Here is a 22,185-nt window from a genome sequence, read left to right as displayed (position 1 = left end):
ATCCAGATGTTTCCATCATTGCTCCTTCTCGCCCTCTGAATACCGCTTTACAGGGCAATTAAAAAATGGCTCAGGAGAAAGCACTTTGCCCTACTTGAATGTTCTGGAGGGACTACTTGAGAAAGTGTTCCACACTCCTCTGATGAAAAATGTCTGCAGAAATGTATAAAACTGCACTCCCTCCCGAGAGTGGTTTGGCATTTTTGTTTTACTGATGTCCCCGCCAGCCCTGCTTTTACAATACCTGTAACTTATAGCTCTGCTCTGAAGCCCCCACCCTCCACAGTTTCTTTCCTTCCCTTGTCTCATCCCTCTTTGTTTCCTTTACTTTCTTCCTGTAGACCTCCCACAAACAAATCACATGTCTTCTAGGCGCCTTAACATTTAGTCGTACGACATACAACCACACAATGCGGGGGCATCTTTTATGCGTTAATATGTTTTTCCATGCTGCTGCTGTCAAAGCTCACATCTTAGTCCATCCATACATAGTGTATGAATTCAAAGTAGGGCCTGATAGTTTTTTTTTCTCCTCCTGCTGTACACAAACATGCTTCATCTCTTCCATTTCTGGCTGATCTGCTTTTCCACCGCTCCCACAGAACCTGGGGCTGACCCTTACAGCATATCAAATTCTACATTTCACGGCTTTTTTTTTACTGACACTGCTGAGTGCTGGGAATATTATCCGCACATTTCTCCCTCTCTGGATGCAGGTTTCTCTCTAAATCTGCTCTTGACATCCACGGCTGTGTCTGTCACCACCAGAGGTCAGGAGGCTGTGGCACTGTCCCTATTTGCTTTGCATGTGTTCCATTAGCACCGATTCCTCATTCTATGTGAAAAACGCAGTTAATACTAGGCGAGCAGCAAGGCTTGTTTTATTTATGAACATGTGCCTGTAGAGACATCCATTATCCTCAGTGGTTACAAAGCCCTATTGTAGGAGCTGGTAGAGGTGTGTTACCCAGAATCTCAAACTGTTTCCACTGTGAGCCCATCCGATTTAATCAAATTTCTAAATACAGGACCCAGGGGCAGGGTGGATTACACCGGAACTATACCATGACTCATTTTTTCAACCGTTGAGTATGAAAAAGCCTGGTTCAAACACTTCAGATCTCGCATTGGAAATGAGAAGCGGCTGCTTTAAAAGGCTGCTTATAAGGGAAGCATTGACAGTTCCTGTGCTGTCCGTGGCAATTCCTTTGATGCCAATCACAAGATAAGCCATTGCTCATTTGATGCAGATGAAACGGTGGCAAGTGGTTCGTCGTGGCTGTGTGTCACGGGTTTGTCACAGGCAAAGGACTTAACACAAATCATTAGACCCACATGTCATTAAAATGTGTGGTGTGAAATTCGAGCAACATAAAAAAGTGTAATTTTAAGAAGACAGAGATGGAGAGAAAACGAGACGCCTCATCTGCATCAGTGGTAATGTGCAGCTCTTTGTGGTCAGCTAATTAAGATTAAATTGAGTGGATTGATTGCAGCGTGTGGTTTGGCCTGTCAACACTGCTGTCAGAGAAGTAAGACTGTGGCAACAAGGGAGAGATGAGAGCGGCCTTGCTCTTGTCAGCATGAGGACAACTCATCAGCTGTTTGGACTGTAGTCAGGAACAGATCCTGCATTTACATTAATTACATACAGTCTTATGTGCGTAGGCGTCACAAACCTGACTAATGTTTGTGACAGGGGAGAGAATCACGCAAAGTGTTAGCACCATTTAATGTAAAATAATTCAATTTACAAAGTCAAAGGCACAAGCAGTGTATGAAACTTGTGGATGATTGAAAGATACAGTGTGTTGTAGGCTTCAGAAAGTCACAGATGTGGAATCAAGTTGAGACTTTTTATGTGGAAGCCTTTATGAGCACCACAGCCGGGGAACCTTCCAAATCTGCTTCCTGCAACTAGAGATGTTTCTGTACTTCAAAATGCCAGAAATGCCAGTTCAGACATCATCCGGTACGCAAAGCTATGTGCTGATCTGAAGAAGTTCTATAGCATTCATTCTTTATATGTAGGCCTAGTAGTTTTTCAAAGGGTTTAACCTGAGCCTGGCCAGGCCACAATGATAGCAATCATCACATCTATTCAAAGTTAGTAGGGTTCATCAGTCAGGAACATTTTTTTTATCAGTACTCTAGGTCTAGGTATCAGAATTGGGCAGGTATTCTTGAAATATAATACGTAGTCATGCATAAGTCCTTCGAGACTCATCTTTACCCTCATCTAGTATTGTGCTGTTGGATCGTGCATTTATTATGTTTAGGGTTTTGCTTATCTAAACTAAAATTTCACTTTGGTGATTATTGGTAATAAATAACCCCACAGTGTTTTTGCATATTCATTTTTAAGGATTCCTAAAAGAAGGATTAGTATTTTCTACCTGGTAGTGGTGATAAAGAGCATTAATCTAAAGAGGCAGATTTTTGCTTTTGTGTTGTATCCTGCAAGTTGGTAACACATCCATCCTTTCTCGTTACTTTCCATCAACAGTGAAACTATACTCAGTCACGTTCCTGGGGTTTGCATTTCAGACCCTGTACATTTTAGCTTACGACACAACGCAGCATTCCCTCCGAGAAGCCGCTTCTGCAGACGGTCATTACTCATTTCATTGTCACTTCCACAAATTGTATTTCGGCAAAAATTGTGGAGACACTGTAAGAGCTGTCAAATGTTAAAAAGAGTCCATGATTATTAGTAGAAAGATGCTTCATCTGTCTGTATCTTGCAGCCTACCTAGAATCGACGCACACTTTGACAGTTGTCCATTTATGCATTGACGCTATATGTCACCTTGCCTCCTCGCAGGCTCGGGCGCCTCCATTAAGCTCATACATTTATCTCCATTTGCCCATCTATCAGTCTTGCTTTACTGTAACCCATCCAGCTGCACTGACTGTCCAAAGCAGATGAGACGCCCCATTACTTATTTAGCACCACTTTAAAGGGGACCCGAGTCAATTGAGAAGCCGCTCTCGTTGACGGTAACAACATTTGCCGATCGGGCCTCAAACACAGCCGGGGCGAAGATGAAATTGAGCGGGTGGGGATCAAGTCAATAAAGGACATGGTGGATGATGTGCCCTGTGGTCAGATAGTTAAGTGAAGGTCAACCTGCCGGGGCGCTGTGTAATCTGGTGGCTCTGCGGAGCGATGACAGCCGAGAAGGGTTCGTAAGGCCAAGGTGGAAAAGTTGCGCTGCCTTCAATATCCCTTTAATCGATGTGACCAGAAGAGAAGAGTGATAGTTTTTACTCCTGTAATGGAATATTTTTTTGCCCTCTGGTATTATAGTGGATCTTTGTTTTGAGCAGGGCAGAATTTGATGCATTGAGAACTCATGAGAAAGGACACATGATAAGGGGCCGGGAGGACACGCTCTTCAGCCAGCTATGGCTTTTCTCCAATGTGGACACTTTACCCAACCTAATCATGATTCCCCTCCTTTATCCGAGTGCAGACCAACTGTCCAGGCCTATACATCACAGTCCCTCTGCATACACACACACTCACACAAAGACTCCACCTCTCTCTGTCCTCTCTCTCTCCCTTCTTCCTCGCTATATATTGCCGTGTATCACTCACCGACACTCTGGCAACATATTAAAAAGAGGGATAGTGGCTGCTCTCTGTTATTGCCAGGAAAGTGATTTACAGTGGGGCCACATTCCCACCATATTGATTAAAGAACATGTGTGCGTGTGTGCGTGCGTGTTTCACCTTGCATCTCGCTGGGCTTTCTCATTTTCCGTCATTGCCTCTCATCCTCCTCCTCCTCTTCTCGCCTCTCCTTCTCTCCTTTCTGCCTGACTTTTATCTCTCACTTCACTTCCGCTGTCTCTGATGTTGCCAAACTCCTTCGTCTCTCTCTTTCATTCTCTCTCTCTCTCTCGTACTTTGGTTCCAGATTCATGTGGCTGATTGTGTGTGAGTGAGTGTACAGCTGAGGCATGGGTAAGGAAGGGAGGGAGGTAGGAATGGATGGAGGGAGGGAAGAGGAGAGTAAAAAAAAAGGGGGCGAGGAAGAAAAAACCTTTCCCACTGTAATTCTATCTTCTGTAGACGCAGCACAATTCATTCATTCAAATGGTCACAAGCAAAAAACAGAACAGCAGAATACAGGCACTACAGGTTTGAGACATGGTTAAAATTCTTCCTGAGGTGTAATGCACTTTACTTTTTTCAAGAGGCTTCTGGTGAATTTAAAAATAAGTCTCCCTTGCATACCTCTAGCTTTGATGAATGGATATTCAACTCTAGGTTAACATTATTGTCACTTTCAGTTAATCAGTGGATTCTTTTTTGATAAATTGATTGATGAACTCTGCAAAAGAAGGGGAACAAATCCTTTCTGAGACATCTGTGAAGTGTTCAGTAAAACTACTTGGTTTGCCATTCATTTCATTATAAATATGTACCAGACAGATCACGAGTCTCACCTTTATTTCATGTTCGAGTGAAGTGTTTTAGTCCACAACAGAGAGAGAATCTTTGGAGTTTCAGCTATTAACAAGTGCTTTTGAGAACTTGTTGAGGGAGAGCAGTTCTCTCTCTCTTGTGCGTATTGCAAGCACCCCCTTGGGCGAGAGCTTGTGCGGTGTGTGCGTTAACGCGGCACAGGGCTAGGAGCATAGCAGAGGACATTTAGGCTATAAACATGGTGTAAATAACACCATTACGAGTCAAATTTAAAGGTCGGGGCTTACAGACAGTTAGATGACACCACAGGAGCAGGATTACCCCTGAAACTCCAACACTTCACCCACCCCTCCATCCGCATAGTGGTGAGTAGATAATGAGGGAATTTTTATTTTTGGGTGAACTATCCCTTTAACATGGATGTTGTATTATCATGCAGAAACTAAGGTGGCGAACTTGCTAAACATTCAGGCTCTAGTTTATTCTCATTCCCACCAGAGATACTAAAGCTGATTGCTGCCAACGAGTCAAGCAGGCTTGGACAAAAATTCTGAAATATTCAGGTTACAACACTTTGACTGGGCTAGCTACTTGGCTTTTTGGACCAGACAAACCTGTAATCATGGAAAACCTTGGATACAATTTTCCTGTGGGCTCAGGTGGGTTCGAACAGAAAGGTCACTCTAATTGCCACACATATGCTTGACGTATGTGAAACAAAATGTTGCGCAGAGTAACAGTGAGTGGCAACAACTTGGTTAAATGAATTTTCTCCTCTTGCAACAAACTTGACACGTTGGGGGACATTTCAACAATACTGTCATGATGGAAACTCCGTCGGGGTGTGTGGTTTGTAGATTACTGATGCAGCTGTATGGCTCTAGCAAAGTATGGCTGACACTTGACAATTGGACGCTTCACGCCACACAGAACAGTTTCTGGACAAAACCGCAGCATTTGGGCGTTTTTTTTCATGTCGATCTCAGAGCAGCAGTTCTTCATTTTCACATTGGATCCTCCATTGTTCTCCCTCTGTCGATCTTTCAGCGCAAGTGACGTGGTTATAGGTGGTGTCATAGACTTTCACAATAAAATATCTTTGCAGCTGGTTTACATGTAAAAAATGCTGCACACATAAATTTAATTTCTGAATTCTCCCCCCAAAAAACTAAAATATAAATATATTTTGTACTCGTTACATAATTTTTACCAGCATGTAAGCACGGCAGGACACACATAGTCATGATGCTTGATAAACAACTTTAATGATTTAGTGCTCAGCAAAATCATTTTCTGTTCTCTCTTTAGTGAACTGATGTAAGACATTTGACTCCATTTATGTAACACTGCTGTCACAGTTGCTGTAGCTCCATACTCATAAATGCTAATCCACAGAATTACTTTCAGATATAATTACACATAATTGCATAACATTGACTAAGTACCTTTCTGCCCACTTTTGACTTTCATCTCTTGTGTTTTCCTCTGTCCTCACTTATTTTGGACTAATTAAGTAGAAGGTACATTTTCACAAATGTCATTTCAGTCACACAAACTATTATATAAACTTTCCTTCACTAATAGAGACGGCTGTTCGTGAAATCTGAGCAGTGTCCGACCTTCATCCAACTATAGGAGGGAGGAGGGTTGCAAATCCCTGCTGGATGACGCACATCGACCCATTCAGATTTAATACACTCTGTCAGTGTGACAGGGGTATAAAACTATACTGTGGCAGAACAAGCTCCCCCAGTACCGGTAGCTCTCCTACAATTCAATGCACACCTCATTCTCCTTATCATTACCTCTCTTTCCCTTCCCTTTTTTTTTTGCTCTTTTTGGTCATTTCAGTGGCCTCTCTATTTGTTCATTCCACTTGCCTCAGCCGTCTCCCGGGCCATTAATCTATAGCACTCCAACTGCTCCTGTGGGCCAGGCCGGGCTGCGGCGCCATTCACCGTGCGCTCTGAAAGGCCACTGTGTTCATACAGATATGAAACGACAGAGAGAGACAGAGACAGAGAATGGCTTTTAGAGAGAGCACCCAGAGTCATGAGATAAGTGGAGAAAGAGAGAGGGATACGTCGAGATGGGGGAAAATACACTCGCCCCCTCCTTCACTTTTCATGTCGTCCGAGGCAGAAGTGATAGACTCGTGTATTTTGGAGAGAAGATGATGTTGCCCGAGACTGCACCGAGGTTACCGTAGCATCTGCCCTTTTGAAAAGGTTGAGATTTGAGGAGATTAATATGCCGTTGGATCACACTGGGGGGTTTCTGGCTTGCCTGTCGCTGGCCTGGACATGCAGCAGCCGTCAGTGGTGACAGGGGACTCCAGCAGATGGCCTGGCTTAATCAGGGAGACAGCACTGTTCTGGGTGGATGTTTGTGTGTGGGCACATGTTACGGACAGTGTTTATGTGACTTGGAGAGTGGGAATGTTCGGATGTGTACCCCATTAATGCAAGTGCACTGATACTTTTGTTTGGCTGCAGTTTTGAAGGAAAAAGCAATGAATACATGCAGCCTGACTCAAGGCCCCGTCATTAACCATGATAAGAGGAACTGACAGAGTTGGCGAATTTGGCGTAATTGCCACTCAAATAACAAAACATCAGCTTTTGATTTAATAGATATTCCCATGCGCTAGTCATTTTGACTTCAATCAAATAAAAGGTCCCGTTCATGCAGCTACACAAACAACTTGCTAATACTTCGATGTATGCTTTCACATTTTTTAGCAAAGTGATTATATCCATTTTAGACCCCATCAGTCAGGGGGAAGACATAAGAACTCATTAACAGTCAGTAACTTTGAAAACAAATGAATTTCTGTGTAATTACATGCATGATGAATCAGCGTTATTGTCTTTTTGAAATTGTGGTTCTACAAGTGTCAGTCTGCTCATCCGTTATCAGCTATTGGTTTACTGTGGATTTTCAGATGGAGGGCTGACTAGATGTTTGCTTTTCTTTCTCCAATCTCACAGTTCAACATGTTCTCATTAGGGAGCCTAGCAGCACAGCCGGGCTGTTACTGTTGTCTAGGGTTTCATTTGGGGGAAAGCAAAGGAGTGTTTGGGAGCAGATCGTCCCTCACCCAGAGGACCTGGGACCTATTTCCCCACGCTGGCACAGATTCAGGCTGCTGCTGAGGTGTTCTAGAGCGAGGCGTTAAATCACCTACTGGCCTCGAACACAGAGGGGGCAGAGCAAGGAGCAAAATTTGCAGTAGAGAGAATTCCCTGCGATTCAGGTTGTAGTTCAGTATATCTCGTTCAGTGGCTCAGTGACAGTAGCTGTTGAAGGCAGAAAGTGTTATTTGTTCACTTTACTGTTCCCCCCCACTGTCTGGGGATCTGAACCAGTGAGCTTTCCAGTCAAGAGCGTGCTTTCTTTACCGCTGTCCCCGTTGTCAGGAACTAAAGCTTAAACTTCTAACAAGGGAAATGTTGGCTGTATTTCCTCTTCATTTTCTCTGAAATGCCAACTTTACTGGAACATTTAATAGAGCCATTTAATAGTTCCTGCTGAGGAATGTGGGGTCTCGGGTGGCGGTGGGATTTCAGTCTTTGTTAAATCGCCTTACACTGTTATGTTCTTGAATGTGAGTGCTTCACATGAATGCTCTCCGTAGAAATATTTTTTTTTCTTATAATATACTTTATTCAGTCTGTGGATGGAACATTCTCTTCCTGCCTTGTGGTTGTGGTGCAAGGGTCTCTTAAGTAGGTAGGGGTTAAACATCTCGCTCAAGGAGTCTTGGCACACCAGGCGATCAAACCTGAAGCCCTCCGGTTGGAGAGTGACCTTTGTAACCGCTTGGCCAATGCAGTAGTCAACAATGTCCTCGGATGTAAGGGAGGTAGGACCTAAACGCAGAGCCTTTGTTGCTTTGTGGGGGGTCAAGATACAATCCAGCCCCGGAGCATCTCTATGGTAATGACTGGGAGAGAAAAATCGAAGCCGCGCAGGGTATCTCCATGGCGATGGAGGTGATGTCATGATCCCTGCTGCCGGCAAACTCTCTGTAGCTTAGGATGCAGCCTCAGACAGAAGCACATGCCCTGGCAGCGTTTCACGGGCCGATCTGCTCCGGTCTCCGCTGTAAATCACTGTTGTTACATCCCCTCCTCTTCCTCTCCTCCACATTGTCTCCTGTCTTTTGCTCATGTTCATTTCTCCCGGTCTCTTTTTCACTCGCTCATCGCCGCTCTGTCTCTCTTATCGATGTCTATATCCCTTGATCTCTCCTCCAGCTTGGCCATGCACTCAAAGCCAGTGGTGTTGAAAAAGATGGATGCTCACTGCCCTCTGTAATCTCCGCAGCAGCCATTTAGATAATTAAGTCACTATTCTTGCACTTGCCTAGTGTCGCGCTAGCAAAGCTGAGCTGCACACACTGCAGTAATGTAGGAGCCCATATACGTTGTGTCAGTATGTGTGTGTTTATGTGTGTGTGCAGCATCAGCAGGAGCAAGGAGAGCTGTTTGTTTTTGATGCTGTTGTTGTTTTTTGTTTAGAGAACAGAGAAATTTGCAAAAGGATGTAACGGAGAGAAGGCGACAGCTGGCATGGGCCACAGAGAATACACAAACACACACACATGAACACAGGCAGAAACACACTGCAAGATTGGTGTCTGGAAATCTGACGCTCCCGCACCCCGTAGAAATAGCATGAGGAAAGGCTGGATGGGAAAGTGTGCACACTAGCCCCAGGGTTTCTCTCTAGCTTCATGTCTTGCCGTCGTGATAATGTGGCGTTTTGTTGAAAGTCAGTGTTTTAATTAACTCAGCAGCGGCGTGCGGTGTTAGCGGTGCCACTGTTCCTCAGGCTAATCACTTGCCCGGGATACTGACAACCAAACATTGGCGGGGTGTTGCTAACTCGGTCATTGCAATAATTCATGCCGTGGTCATTTCTGTCTGCATGGATCCCAGCACGAGAGCTGACATATTTTCTCCAGGAAAATGACTATCAGCATGTGCTGTTTTCATCATGCAAAAGTAGAATCACAGCCTGTGTATTTAAACAAGCGTCTTGGAAGCCCTTGCATCATGCGTTACACACATGCAATGCACACACACACATTATCTGCTATTACAGATTGGAAGAAAGTTTTTCTTATTTATGCTTTGCTAAAAGAATTGTGCTGATGCACACTGAGGAGAAGTTTGCTGTCAGTGGTGCAGGTATATGCAATATTTCTTAATCCTACGAAAAAATAACCCTCGGCCTCTTGTTTCTTTTTATTCCTCTACCCTCTGTTACTTATTATACCATACCTCATCCCTTCTTTATCCGCTTTGAATGATTCGACCTTTACTTGTGTGCTTTATCAAAGAGGAGATGATCAGGAAGTGTATGTCTGCGGCAGAATGTGTGCATGTCACCCACCAGTGTTTCATCCATCAAGGTGTCAGATTAATGTACATAGTGTCATCTCTCACTATCATCACCTCTGAAACCTGGATGGAAATCCTAATGGGCACATGAGATTAGGGCTGGATTCAGATTAGTTGTAGATCTGCTCGGAGTGACTGGTGATTACCCCGCAGTTCAGGTATATTTGCGTGTCAAATGCTTCCCAGCTGTCCTGTAAAAGTAGCTGTTTAATTAAAACCTGCCTATATGCCAAGACAGAAGCTATTTCTGGTGCCTGAGCTGCAGTGTTGAGATATTTCACGTGTTATGATGCACAGCTGATGACACTGTGTCCTCAGATTCTACTCAGGCTGATAATGAGACAAACGAATTGTAGCTAAGTGCTGATTCCCTTCAAACCGTGGGGATTAATTGGTCCCATTAATGTTAAGAATTAGCCCCAACAATGGGTTTGTTGGTTTCCATGCAACCATGCTGCATCCATCTTTGCCTCCCTGAACATCGCGCTTTTTTCTATCTCACTGCAACCCCCCTCACTTCAAACCCTTGTGCTGGTTTTTTCCTTCCTCTGGAACATCAATTAAGATTTCCCCTGTATCATGCCTTAAAGAGAGAAAGATGAAAATACCCAGGAAACACCGGTCCGTAGCTGCTAGATCGGTTTTGCTTAACCAATCAATACTTCACTACATTCCTGTCTTGTTGGAAAGGAAAATCTCAAACGCCTGGGCCACACTAGGTGTGTGTGCAGTGCGTTTGCAGCACGTGATGGCTGCGTCACTGATCTGCTGTGTCTGTTGTTCACACAGGGAGCGTGTCTCCTGTGTTTCCTCTAATAAAAGTAGTCTATGTACTCCACTAAATGCCAAGAATCTAAGGTATGAGGCCCTGCATCTTCTGGTCCTGCAATAATCACAATAGAAATTGTCTCAGTTCAGCAGATGGATCCTCCGGAGGCTGCATTTGAAGACCGATTGCGTCATGGTGGCACCATTTCGAAGGCTCCTTCAAATTTCGACTGACAAATGCATACGGCTCATGCAGGCAGTGTGGCTGCTCTAACCTGATAACATGACCGCCTGAATGAAATGCAGGACGTTCAGTGACACACATGTTCTAGTGTGACCCGAGCGTTAGAAAAGTTTTAGTTCTGTTAAAGTTAAGTAAAGTTTAGAAAGTTTTACTGTGCTTGCACATTGCTTAATTGCTGACATCTCTCTTGCTCCTGCAGATGCACATGTATATGTATGCTCACCTGAATGTGTGGCCGTTGTACACGCACCATCCAAATTGAGACGCTGTCTCCATCATCTGGTGTGTAGCTGAGGAGGAGAATTTAAAAAGCCAGAGTCTCAGGCTCGCGTTGCTCCGGGCTATCCCTGTACCAACAGTCTCCCCCATTATTTAAATATCTGGATGAATACCTCTGTTGTCCTGGAGGAACTGTCAGCACATTTACTAGTGTGCATTTGTATTGCTGCTAAAGCACCGTGCGTGTGCAAGCAAGCATGTGCACCTGTGACTGTTACAGTGTGTGTGTATTAGAGGTTATCTATGTGCACGTCCCACAGGGGCCTCTCATTTACAGCAACATCTTGTCCCGGTAAAGTTACAGCATACCTCTTCTCCCCGGCACTCATTTGTACAATGCAACTTGATGATGGACGAATTGATCATTAGCACAGACCCGTGAGTATAGAAGGTGATTGCATGTGTGTGTGTCAGAGAAGTGAAAGCTGGGCTGTCACTGGGTCAATATAAGTAAACTCTACTACAAATTGGAAATGGAGCCCTTCCTCTTGGGGAGTATCTGTCACGGGTGGAATAGCAGGAGCTTTTAAACTCACGGGAGAATGTGCCAGCAGAGCAAACATCACACCCCTGACACACAAGTCCTGGTCCGACCCCAACCCTGATCCCATCCTTAACACCCTTCTCTCTATTTCAGGCTACTTAGCTGACACACACACACATTACCGCTGTTATGTCTCATTTGCTCACTCTTTCACACAGTCTCGCTGTCTCTCCATTCGCTGCCACGTCCTGTCCATCTGTTCCGCTCCCTCTTTCCTCACGTCTATCTGCAGCTCCCTGCGTATTCCCACATGGCTTTGTTAACACTGCTCTGTCACACACACCCGACATGCTGCGTGCCGCCTCTGAGTGACAGATGCTGTTCTTTACAGTGCACGTCTCAAATTCCCACCTGCCAGAGAACTTTTTATTTTGGCTAATGACTCCTTACCGCGGTGTCAGATGCGAAGTTAAGTTATCGGAGACTCCTGATGTGCGCCCCATATGGGAATGTGCAGAACCATGCATGGCATCTCCATGGTGATAGTAATGCTGTCATTAGTGTGTCAGCTGCAATTGACCTTGTACACATGCAGACTCTGGCGCACACCCACACACATAAACACAGACACTTACTCCTCTCCTCCTGCTCCTTAACTGAACCTCTCTCTCTCATGTACGCGCACACCCACAACATCTCACTTTTCTGTTTCGGGTTTTCTTGCATTGGGAACATTCTGGCACCAGAACAGCCGCTTTTTTGAAACGGGAGTCGAAAAAAAAAAAAACACCCACTCGCAATTCCCTCCACCTCGCCCGACTGCTTTTAGACTCATGACGTGACTGACAGCACAATGGAGATGCCAGTCAGCCCATCACTCAGCTCATTAGGTTTGATTGCTGACATCGTATTTCTCACTCACTGTTCGTACTGGAGCCTTTTTGTTAGCATTGGGGCTTCCAGAGGATTAGCGATTTTAATCATTTGTTTAGATTTTCATCTCTCTCTGAGAAGGATTCTCCGTAATCAGCTGTTAAGTAGGAGTCAAAAAATAGCATTTGGTGTGGGAAAGTCATACCTCAGGTAAGATTATTAACATGCTGACAGGATTGCGGGAGCTGAAGAGCCTCATTAATCGCTGTAGGGTATGACTGAAATGCCGTCATTAGTTTCGTATAAAACTGGAAAGGCTCTTTTTATAGGCTGGCTTAATATGCAAGCCTTGCAGCAAAGGTTATCATCTCTCCTCTGAAAGACCATTGTCTTGTCCGCCGCTGACAGTGACTTCATTGGATGTGAAAGAAAATGGGCAAATCTTTATTGGCACCCTCTCCCTGGAGCGCGAAGCAGTGCCGAGCAAAGTGTCATTGGAGATGTGATGTATTTAAGTGTTTATCTGGTCTGGCAGAGTCCACAGGTGTCTCTGGTGTTGGTTTCCATGGGCGCCTCACAGCGAGATTTCTTTTATCACATCCTCGCACTTTCCCCCTGACAAAAACACAAGCGCACACACTCTCCGCCTAAAGGTGATATGAGATCATATGCCAACACGTGCACACACACAAACACACACACACACACACACACACACACACACACACACACACACACACACACAGACTCTAAAGGAGTTGCAGAAATGTTTGTGTTTGTAATTAGTTGCTGCAATCCAAGTGTTTACCGAGGACCATAAATGTAGTAGGATTTGAGTCGATGACACCCGCTCTGCAGGGATCTGTTGTGCGCCTCAGGTTACGCAGTACACACTGACATGCATAGTGGAAAAGAATGACAGGAATTCACTCTGAGGATTGTTCGCATATTAAAATGTAGTTTCAAGATTGTGAAAATGCCACTCGAGTAAGTAAGTGATAGAATTTAAAGCATGGTAATATGAGAGATTCCTCTGCAGAACAACAACATTAGTCATATGCATGCACTAACAACAACCCACATTTATATTTAGTATCAAATAAAGGGAAATGAACCGTGACTTGTGGTTTGGAGATGTAAGATTTTGCTGTATTTTTAAATATCTTGGTGTGTTTTAGGCCCTTGTGGGCAGTGCTGTAAATCAAAGAGCTGAACTGCATTCATTAAATATTTCATATAGGGGGAGTATCCGAAGTTCAAAGGCCACTTAATCTGCAAAGCATCTTAGTTTGGACTTGTTTCATTTAATTAAACACAACTTTTCTTGTAAATAAACCAACGTACTCACACATTCAGCAAGCAGGGGAAGTGTTTATTTTAAGAATTGGCTCAGAATATGCAGGGTGACTCATATCCCCAAGTTGTAGATCATACCATTTCATTCTCAACACAATGTTCTATTTCCAGTAACATATTAGAAGATACATATCTTACACAGTGTAGAACAGGCAACAGCTTATTTCCATCCAAAAAGAGCAGATTTCTCTACATCTTACTTGCACCAAGCTGAAGCCAAAGCTACATATTACCTGGCACAAGAGAGACTAAAGCCTGTACAGCAGCATAGCCCTTCCTAGTAAAAAAAACTATATTTGCTTTTATTCTAGTGCTGAAATAATAAGTAATAGCAAATGTAACCAATAACCCTTTCATACTCCACAAAGACCCAGTCTACATAGATACAGAAACATATTATCGTGGCGGATATGTCTCACACAAACTGAAAATGTAAAATTGACAACACAACCACAAAAGCCACACAGCAGAGTCACAACCACACCTGAAGTGAGCGACAATGAGCAGCTACATTCTATAGTCCTTAAATCCATCGAAATCGAGATCCACTAATAATACCACTGTGTTTTGTGGAAATCTGTCCACTTTTTTCTCCTCTTTGGAGGTAATATAACAAACTACTAAGAGAATAATGAGAATAATACAAAAAATAAAAATTGTATAACCTTTATACATGAATTAATTAATGACTTTATCCACCTCTTCCTTTATTAGAAATAAGAAAGACTATTTAAAAAAAGGGCAAAGATTATTTAAAACGTATTACTTTCATACATGACACATGCCCTAGGCCTCTACCCATGATACCCTGTATTCAAATCATATCCTGTGGAAATTTCACATATTTAAGTTTATACTGCTGCCACACTGAGGGTTACTTCACAACACTCTTGTGTGGCCACTCGTAAATATTTTTCTGCATGATCTAATGGATTTGTTTCCCAGCGTCTCCTTGTTCCTGAGGGTTTACAAGGAAGGCAAAAACTGTTTTTGCAGTAAATCACAAAACTGTCTAAACTTGGAAGCACAGTGGTGGTGACAGGTACTTGCTTGACATCTGAAGAGGATTGATAAAAATAAATTGTAGAGAACTGCGAATGCGAATATTCTCTGCCCCCAATTCTGACATTACTGAAGATAATGTCCTTTTATTTATTTATTTTTCTCTTCCTGTTTTTTCAAGGAGGAACTTTCTGGCTGCTCTTTTATTTCTCAGCTGAGGTGTGTGGGGCGCGGGAGATAAGAAAATATTACCTGGCACTAACTCTGCCATTGTTCCGATGAACTAGCACCTTGTTTCTCCCCGTCTTGAATATTTTTAGAGATAATTCCGGCTTATTCTGTTGGAAGGTGTGAAGTTATTAAAAAGGGGGTCACCGTGGAGAGGGAGAAAGGTTATTGCGGAGAGAGTGGGAGTTGCTCCATCGTGTGTTTGGACAGAGCAGGCTCTGTGCGAGAGAGAAATAAATGAAGGGGCAGATTGAGAGAGGGAGTAAAATGCATGAAGCAATAGAATGAAAAGGAGCAGAAGAGAAGACTTCAATGATGAAAGAAAGTGAACAATCGGATGGTCACAGCAGCTAAAGATACAGTGGGTCCAGTGCTCCCACCACAGGCGGCTGGGTGCATCGCTGCAATCAAAGCTTCGCCTTGACCCTTTCAACTTTCACACGCCACGCCCGAGTTTGAGCACGTGCGTTCTCATCACATCCTGCTAAAACGCTACTTGCATACACAGCCATTCAGTAGTACTATACGCTCGCGCTTTGAACGCTCACGCACACAGAGAAGCGCTGCATTTCAAGGCCATCGCTCCACTCTGAGTCAAAAGAAGCAGCGTGACAGACCCCAGCGTGCAGAATAAAGACTTATCATCCGCTGTCATTCTCTTCCTCGCAGACCAGGGGATTTTGCATGGGGCTTGCTGAACCTGGTTTTGAGGTTGTTATTTATTTATTTTGTCTGTTATCAAGGGCTCGGGAAGCGTAACATGCCTTTGGTGAGGAGGAGTACAATGCACTACAAACCCCCTCAGTGATGGATTTCACTACTCAGATCCTGCACCGCTTTGATTTATGATATAATATGGAGTGATACGCTGCTCATGCTACACAAAAGTGCCATACCCCATACTGATGTAATTCCAGCTGCACTGTTGCCTCTATCACAGCCTGCTGAAGCTACTTGAAAAAGGGGGGAACCCTCCAGTGCACTTCAAGGACAGTGTGATTGAATTAAGCAGCCATTAGATGTATGAGATGAGCTGTAATTGCAGGGGGTATTTATCTATTCAGATGAATGGGTTTTGACCACAAGGTCATGATACTGGTGCGCTGTCCTCAGGACAACTCGACTTGAGCTGTGTAACTGTTAGTGTCTGGCTCGGCCGTATTGTTATAACCTCTTGTTGTTGAACCTAGAGGCTTTGTGTAACAAATCTCGCTCCTCGCGGCGTTGGCACTGACGGTGTTTGTTACAGACCTGCTCAGCAGTGCTCATTTCTCTCCCTCTTGTCGCAGCCCTCGTTAATGACTGAGAATAGGAATTAGAGGCAACAAATGAGCTGCGGTGTGTTCATGTCAGTCAGGTGCAGCGGGAGCAGATGCTGCAAGCGTTTACACCTTCGCGTGAAAATGTTCTCTCCTCAGTTCACTCCCTGTCTCGCCCTTTCATTGTCCTTTCTCAGTCTTTAAAGCCCAGCCTTTGTTTCTGTTTCTCTTCTATTTCCATCGATGTAATGAATTTTCTTTTTTAGATATGACCTATACTCACTTTCTTTCTGTTTCCCTACAGGCCTGCCCCTGTTGTTCCCTCTGAGAGGAAGAGGAAGTGATGTCACGCCACCACCACCGCTTTGAGCGGGACTACCGGGGACCCTGGGAGCGGAGAGACATCCGTCCCACTGGCCTCCACAATGGAGGAGCCAATCATAGCTGTGCCTCCGCCGTCGTCAATGGCAACAACCGTCCGGGACTCCTTCCCCTCCCAGTGATTCCCTCCCTCCTCCCCATCCCAGCTACAGTTGCCGTGACAACATCCAGCAGCGACATCGCGGTCAAACGTGGCATCACGGCAGCAGGATCGGTGGCTCCAGCGTCGGCCAAGGTAAGAGCCTCGTCCAGATGAATGCCTGGACACCTGCTTCCTCTGACTTGTCTTGGGAACCTCTGAGTGCTTCCTCCTGCTCTGTCAAGTTTCTTTCAAGTCATTGTCTGTCCCTGTGTCAACTTTTTAAATTTGTGAAGACTCTGGCCGGATACACTTTCCAACTTTCTTCATGCTTTTGAAGCTTTCCAGCTTCCTTCTCTCTCGTGTGCTTCCAGTTCTCCAAACGGTTCTGCCCTGTCCAACTCCCTGGTATGCCTGTCTTCATGGTTCAACTGTCTCAGCTCTTCAAGCCCCTTCACCCTCCCTCACTCCCTCTATCTCTCTCTCTGTGCTGCCTCCTGCACCCTTCACCCTTATCCTCACTCCAGTTCTGCTACACTCTCCCCATCCAGTGCCCCATTCCTGGCAAACCCTTTTTGCTCCATCTTCATTTTCTCTCTGTGCCAAATGGCAGACTTGTCGGGCGTTTGCCTCCTTGGTAATTTCCTCTTTCATTATGTACGTGACCTCTGACAGAGGCTCAGGCGGGTGCTGCATTCAGAACTGATGGTTAGAGGTGGTGCTTTTCCAAATAAGCAAACACACAAAGGTCCACAGGCATAGATAAACCCTGAGTTTATACGATAGCCCTTTTAAGAACATATTTCTCTTATGAATACATCAAACCTCTAATTCCTAATGAAGGGATCACTCAAAATTGAACTTTCACATGGTCATGAAATAACCATCTAATGTTATATAACAAAATATGTAATACACAAACTTTTAATGAGGCCTCAAGTGACAGAAATAGCCATCTTAGAGGTTAGCTTTTGTGTATATGTCCCTAATTTGGCCATTTCTCATTTATGCCTAGACCTTATACATAAAGCTGCAGCTTGAAAATGTCTGAGCGGTGTAGTGGAGAGCTGTACAGTGTGTGCCCATGTCTACCCACTCGTCCAGGGCTTTGCTTGCTATCTGGCTGTCAGCAGTGTGTGAAGAGAGGGGCCTTTTTCCAGAAAAAGAGTTGGACATTTCCAGCCTCTCCCTTGGCTCTGCCTCCATGGAGACCATTCATCTTCTCTCAACTCTCCTCCCCACTATCAGATTATTTACTTTAATTTGAAACTCAATGGATCCATCTAGGCATTTCTTTCTTTTCTTTTTTTCTTCTCCTTCTTCAGCACCTTCTTGGTCTCTCAGTGGGGCCCGCACTCCAAGAGCAGAGGTAAACAATGCTCTGGTAATTTAGCCTGTAAGTGTATCATTAGATGCTGTGCTGCATTCAGTGACCACAGACACAGTAAATCTGCTCTGGCACCACATCTGCCCTTCGCTTTTGTGCGGCTGAATAATTACATACATCCTGACAAAGTCTGACCAACTCCCACTGTGGCCATTGTCATCATTCAATGGCTGCCAGAGCAATTAGGTGCCTTGCCTTGCATGTGAGTGCACATTTGTTTAAAGGTGCACTATATGTGGGACCGTGTGTGTGCGTATGCAGCAGATATTATGCAGATCCGTCCCTAGATGCCACTCTGTGAGCCATATTCAGGGGATCTACCTCTCCGCTTTGTCTCGCCTGTGACAGTCCTTTGTATCGCAGGCAACAGAGACCAGTAAGATTAAAAAAAGGGAAATTCCCGAAGTCTTGGCTCTGCTTTAATTATGGCATCGTGAAGATGCAGAGAACTCAAGTGCCAGCCAACACCACAGTAGCCTGTCTTTCCATCTCCTTCCAAGCTGTGTGCTGTCCTAGCTTGGTCCCTCTCTCTTTTGTCATCTTCGATCAAAGCTGCTGGGGGTCAAAAAGAGTCTGATGGACGGATGCAGCTCTCTCACTGTGGTCCCTCTGTCTCAGCTCTGTCCAGGGCTACACTAAGAAGCTGACAGGCTGTTATTGATCTCCACTGTTCCAATATTCTCTTCATAAAGAATATGTGGCCCTCGTGGGTACATTGTCCAATAGCTAGACATGTACAAATGTGTGGGTCTTCCTGTAACATAACATATAACACATTACAGTGTAGTGAAACTATAAACATTAGTAAAATTGGGTGCAGAACAGTTGTGTTGTACTGGTGTTGTTGGTATGATGTTGTTGGTGTGTGTTTGTGGTATGCACATGTGAAAATAGGTGTACATATGTGTGGGTGTGTGTATAACAATTGCTGAGAGTTGTAGAGTACCATCTGGCCGTATTGTGAATCCTGATGTAAAGCTAACCACATGGAACAGTGGACTCGAGTTAATGTAGAGCTACACTTTGTACCCTGCCATCAATTTATTTTTATGAATTTTTGTGCTGTTGTCATGGATCCATAGTTGCAGTGCACACTTAATCCACGTTAGTAATAACCACAACTATATCTGTATCCTGCGGATGAACAGGGCTCGTTCTTCCATGTGATACTCTGAGTTTTATTAGGTAATAATTAAATGTTCTTTCAATTTAAGTGATTGCTTAGCTGGTTTGGTTTGCAAGAAAAATGTACCCCACTTTTAATCTGGTTTTCCAGCTCACGTTAGGTCAGTATCTGCTGTGAATTAACCAAAATATCAACAGTGTGTGATTGTTGTGGTTTTTACCATCCTGGTGGTGTAAAGTTGTGTGTTAATTATGAGCAATAAGAAGTGTCTGACCCATAAACTGTATATAACTAGACAACATGACAGCTCCCCATAGTGAAGCTAAAGTGTCTTGATCTCCCTACAGTGGTTAACTGCAGTATGAGCCAAAAATCCTGCCTCCTCCATGTTACCGCCTCAGACATGGACCAAACTAAAAAGTCAAACACATCAAACGTTTTTTCTCAAAGATGATTTCTGTCGTTTAAGGTAGCTCTTATCACAATTATATATATATAAGTATTGCATTTTCCAGTAAGTTTAACATACTGCCTCATCTGAAGAACATGATTTGTGCCTGAGTCATGCAGGTAGATTTTTGTAGCCAATGGTGGGGAATACAACAATACCCATGATTCAATGCTGCTTCACAACATCATCAAACTATGTCTTTTTTTTCTTTTCTCTTTTTTCCCAAGTGGCTAAAGTTACATACTGTACATTTAATTAGTTATTTGCTATAAAAACAGGGTTAAATACCACAATAGACAGCCGAGACTGACACGCGATTGGTCAAGAGTATGTATCAGGGGGGACGTTGCTACTTGGCTCCATCCCCTGATTGCTACTGTGCAGACTTCTGGATAGCTGGAGGAAGTGGAGCTGCATCATTTATGGAGCCAAAATTAACACCGTTTTTTGTTTGTTTGTTTGTTTTGTTCCTGGCTATATAAAATCTACAAACCACACACCATTACACTCAGTGTTTTCTGCCTGCTCATTAAAATAGAAGCAATCTTTTATTTGACACCTTTTTAGTTGTGTCCATACACCTCCTGAGAAAGCTTTTGTGAAACGGCTATGCTCAGTTAGTTTTGCATACTAATGTTCCAGCCTGTTCATTAGTGTTTGTCAGGATTTTATAGGGTTTAAACATAGGCCAAAGCTGGAGTTTCTCTGTGCTAAAACATTGCTCAGAAAGTGTCTTCCTACAGATAGCCCACTGAAACGTGGATTTCCTTGCATGGTCCCTGATCCCTTCATATGAAAATGTTAATCCATCCTCCCCTGATATTTAATAGAAGCAGTGCTGGACTTTTTATATCTTTACCGAGGCCTATTGAACACAAAGGCAGGAGCCAATGGTTATATCGAAAGAATAAGTAGTTATTGATATGAAAAGTGCATCAAAATAATATTCTATCTTCCTATGTACTTTTTTACTGTTTACTCTGGAAACGCTGCACATTTTTCAAGTCAGCGGAATGAGCTATCTGTTTAGCCTGTGGGCATCTCATTAGACAAATGTTGTTGGAAACATACTGTTAGTAAATTGGCGTTCTTCGGGACCTGTGTGATTCTGGTCAGGTAGCTGCAGCGTTGGGATGCAATGAGGGGATCTTTAGAATTCAATATGATAGATTTTAAGTTTTTCTGCAGATTACCCTTTCACATTAAGTAGTTGACAGTTTTCTCGCTGAAAAATGAAAAAGCTAGTGGAACGCATTGATATGAGAATACATGAAGCTAGTCTGACTGTAAGAAGATTGTATCTTTCTCATGGGCAAGCCTAACTCGTTTCAGATTCTTATTTCAACCTTTTTTCACTGCACTGTCTCAAAAACAATCACATTGATGATGATCTTATAAGTCGCTTTACATTTACTTCACGCTAGAAATGTGTATTAAGGACTAAAGGAAGTGCAGTGTCGATTTGGACATGCGATACATTCAACAGTAATAAACTGAATCAAATAACACGCAAACAGCACCTTGCAGTAAGGGGGGGTGACTTGTGGACTGAGTTGGACATGTCCTCTTCCACCTCCTCAGATAAACTACAGCAGTGGAACTGGTGGCAATAATATCTAGTTCGCCAAAACATTTTGATAATCTAATTCACGGGCAATGATCTCTGTCATGGCAGCAACATTTATAGAATCACTTCCTCTTTAGCAAAGTGCAGCGTTTGTTGTATTGCTTCAACACTGATATCGAGCAGAATTACAGAGGTTTTATTTTGAAAAGTTGTGAACTTGGGTCTGAAGGTTGTATCTGTGATTGAGCTTAACAGACCTCAAATAGAGGTTTATAACGTGCACTGCACTAGTTTCTTTAATTTTACTTTACAAGCATTGTGTCATGTGTCTCATAAGCCAACAGCTTGATAAACAATGATGGATAAACTTAATTTTTTTTATTCATCTATATTTCTTAATCTTTAAAATCCATCCTCTGTTGCTGCTGCTACTGCTGCTGCTGCTGCTTGATCTTCATCTGAAAATGATTCAGTGTAATACTTGCTGCTGGCAGTCCATTTAAATGGTTTTCCTCAGAGACACAGAATCGTTCTGTTCTGCTGAGCACGTCTCCATGAAAAAAGCACTGCACATCCATTCCTTTTAACTGGCATATTTGCCATACAACTTTTATTGTGAAAGATTTCAGTATCCCATGTGTGATCTCTCCACCTAACAATGATTAGAAAAAAAAAAAAGATTGTTTCTGTATTTCCATTGTTCAACTGTTTAAAAGCTATGATCATGTGAAATTAGAAAGCACTGTATTTCTGTACTTGTCTTTTGAAAAGGTCTGATTTGAAAGCTCTAAGTTCTCATTATAGCTCAGGTAAGTGAGAAAAAAAATCCTTAGTTCTTGCAGTATCAATCAATAGAGC

At 43.5% G+C, this 22,185-nt stretch overlaps 1 protein-coding gene across 3 annotated transcripts in view; it reads left to right on the top strand.

Annotated features, from left to right (window-relative positions):
- The window catches only part of LOC109632380 (kelch-like protein 29), a 213,193-nt gene that overhangs the window by 56,138 nt on the left and 134,870 nt on the right, over positions 1-22,185 (top strand). For all 3 annotated transcript variants that reach the window (XM_020091615.2, XM_020091613.2, XM_020091614.2), the window contains one exon: positions 16,641-16,952. In XM_020091615.2, coding sequence (XP_019947174.2) covers positions 16,680-16,952 — 273 coding nt within the window. In that variant the 5' untranslated portion in view covers positions 16,641-16,679. The remainder of the gene's footprint in view (positions 1-16,640; positions 16,953-22,185) is intronic.

This window comes from Paralichthys olivaceus, chromosome 19, assembly GCF_024713975.1.
Source record: "Paralichthys olivaceus isolate ysfri-2021 chromosome 19, ASM2471397v2, whole genome shotgun sequence".
Classification (NCBI taxonomy): Eukaryota; Metazoa; Chordata; class Actinopteri; order Pleuronectiformes; family Paralichthyidae; genus Paralichthys; species Paralichthys olivaceus.
This window is presented reverse-complemented; position numbering and strand designations above follow the sequence as displayed.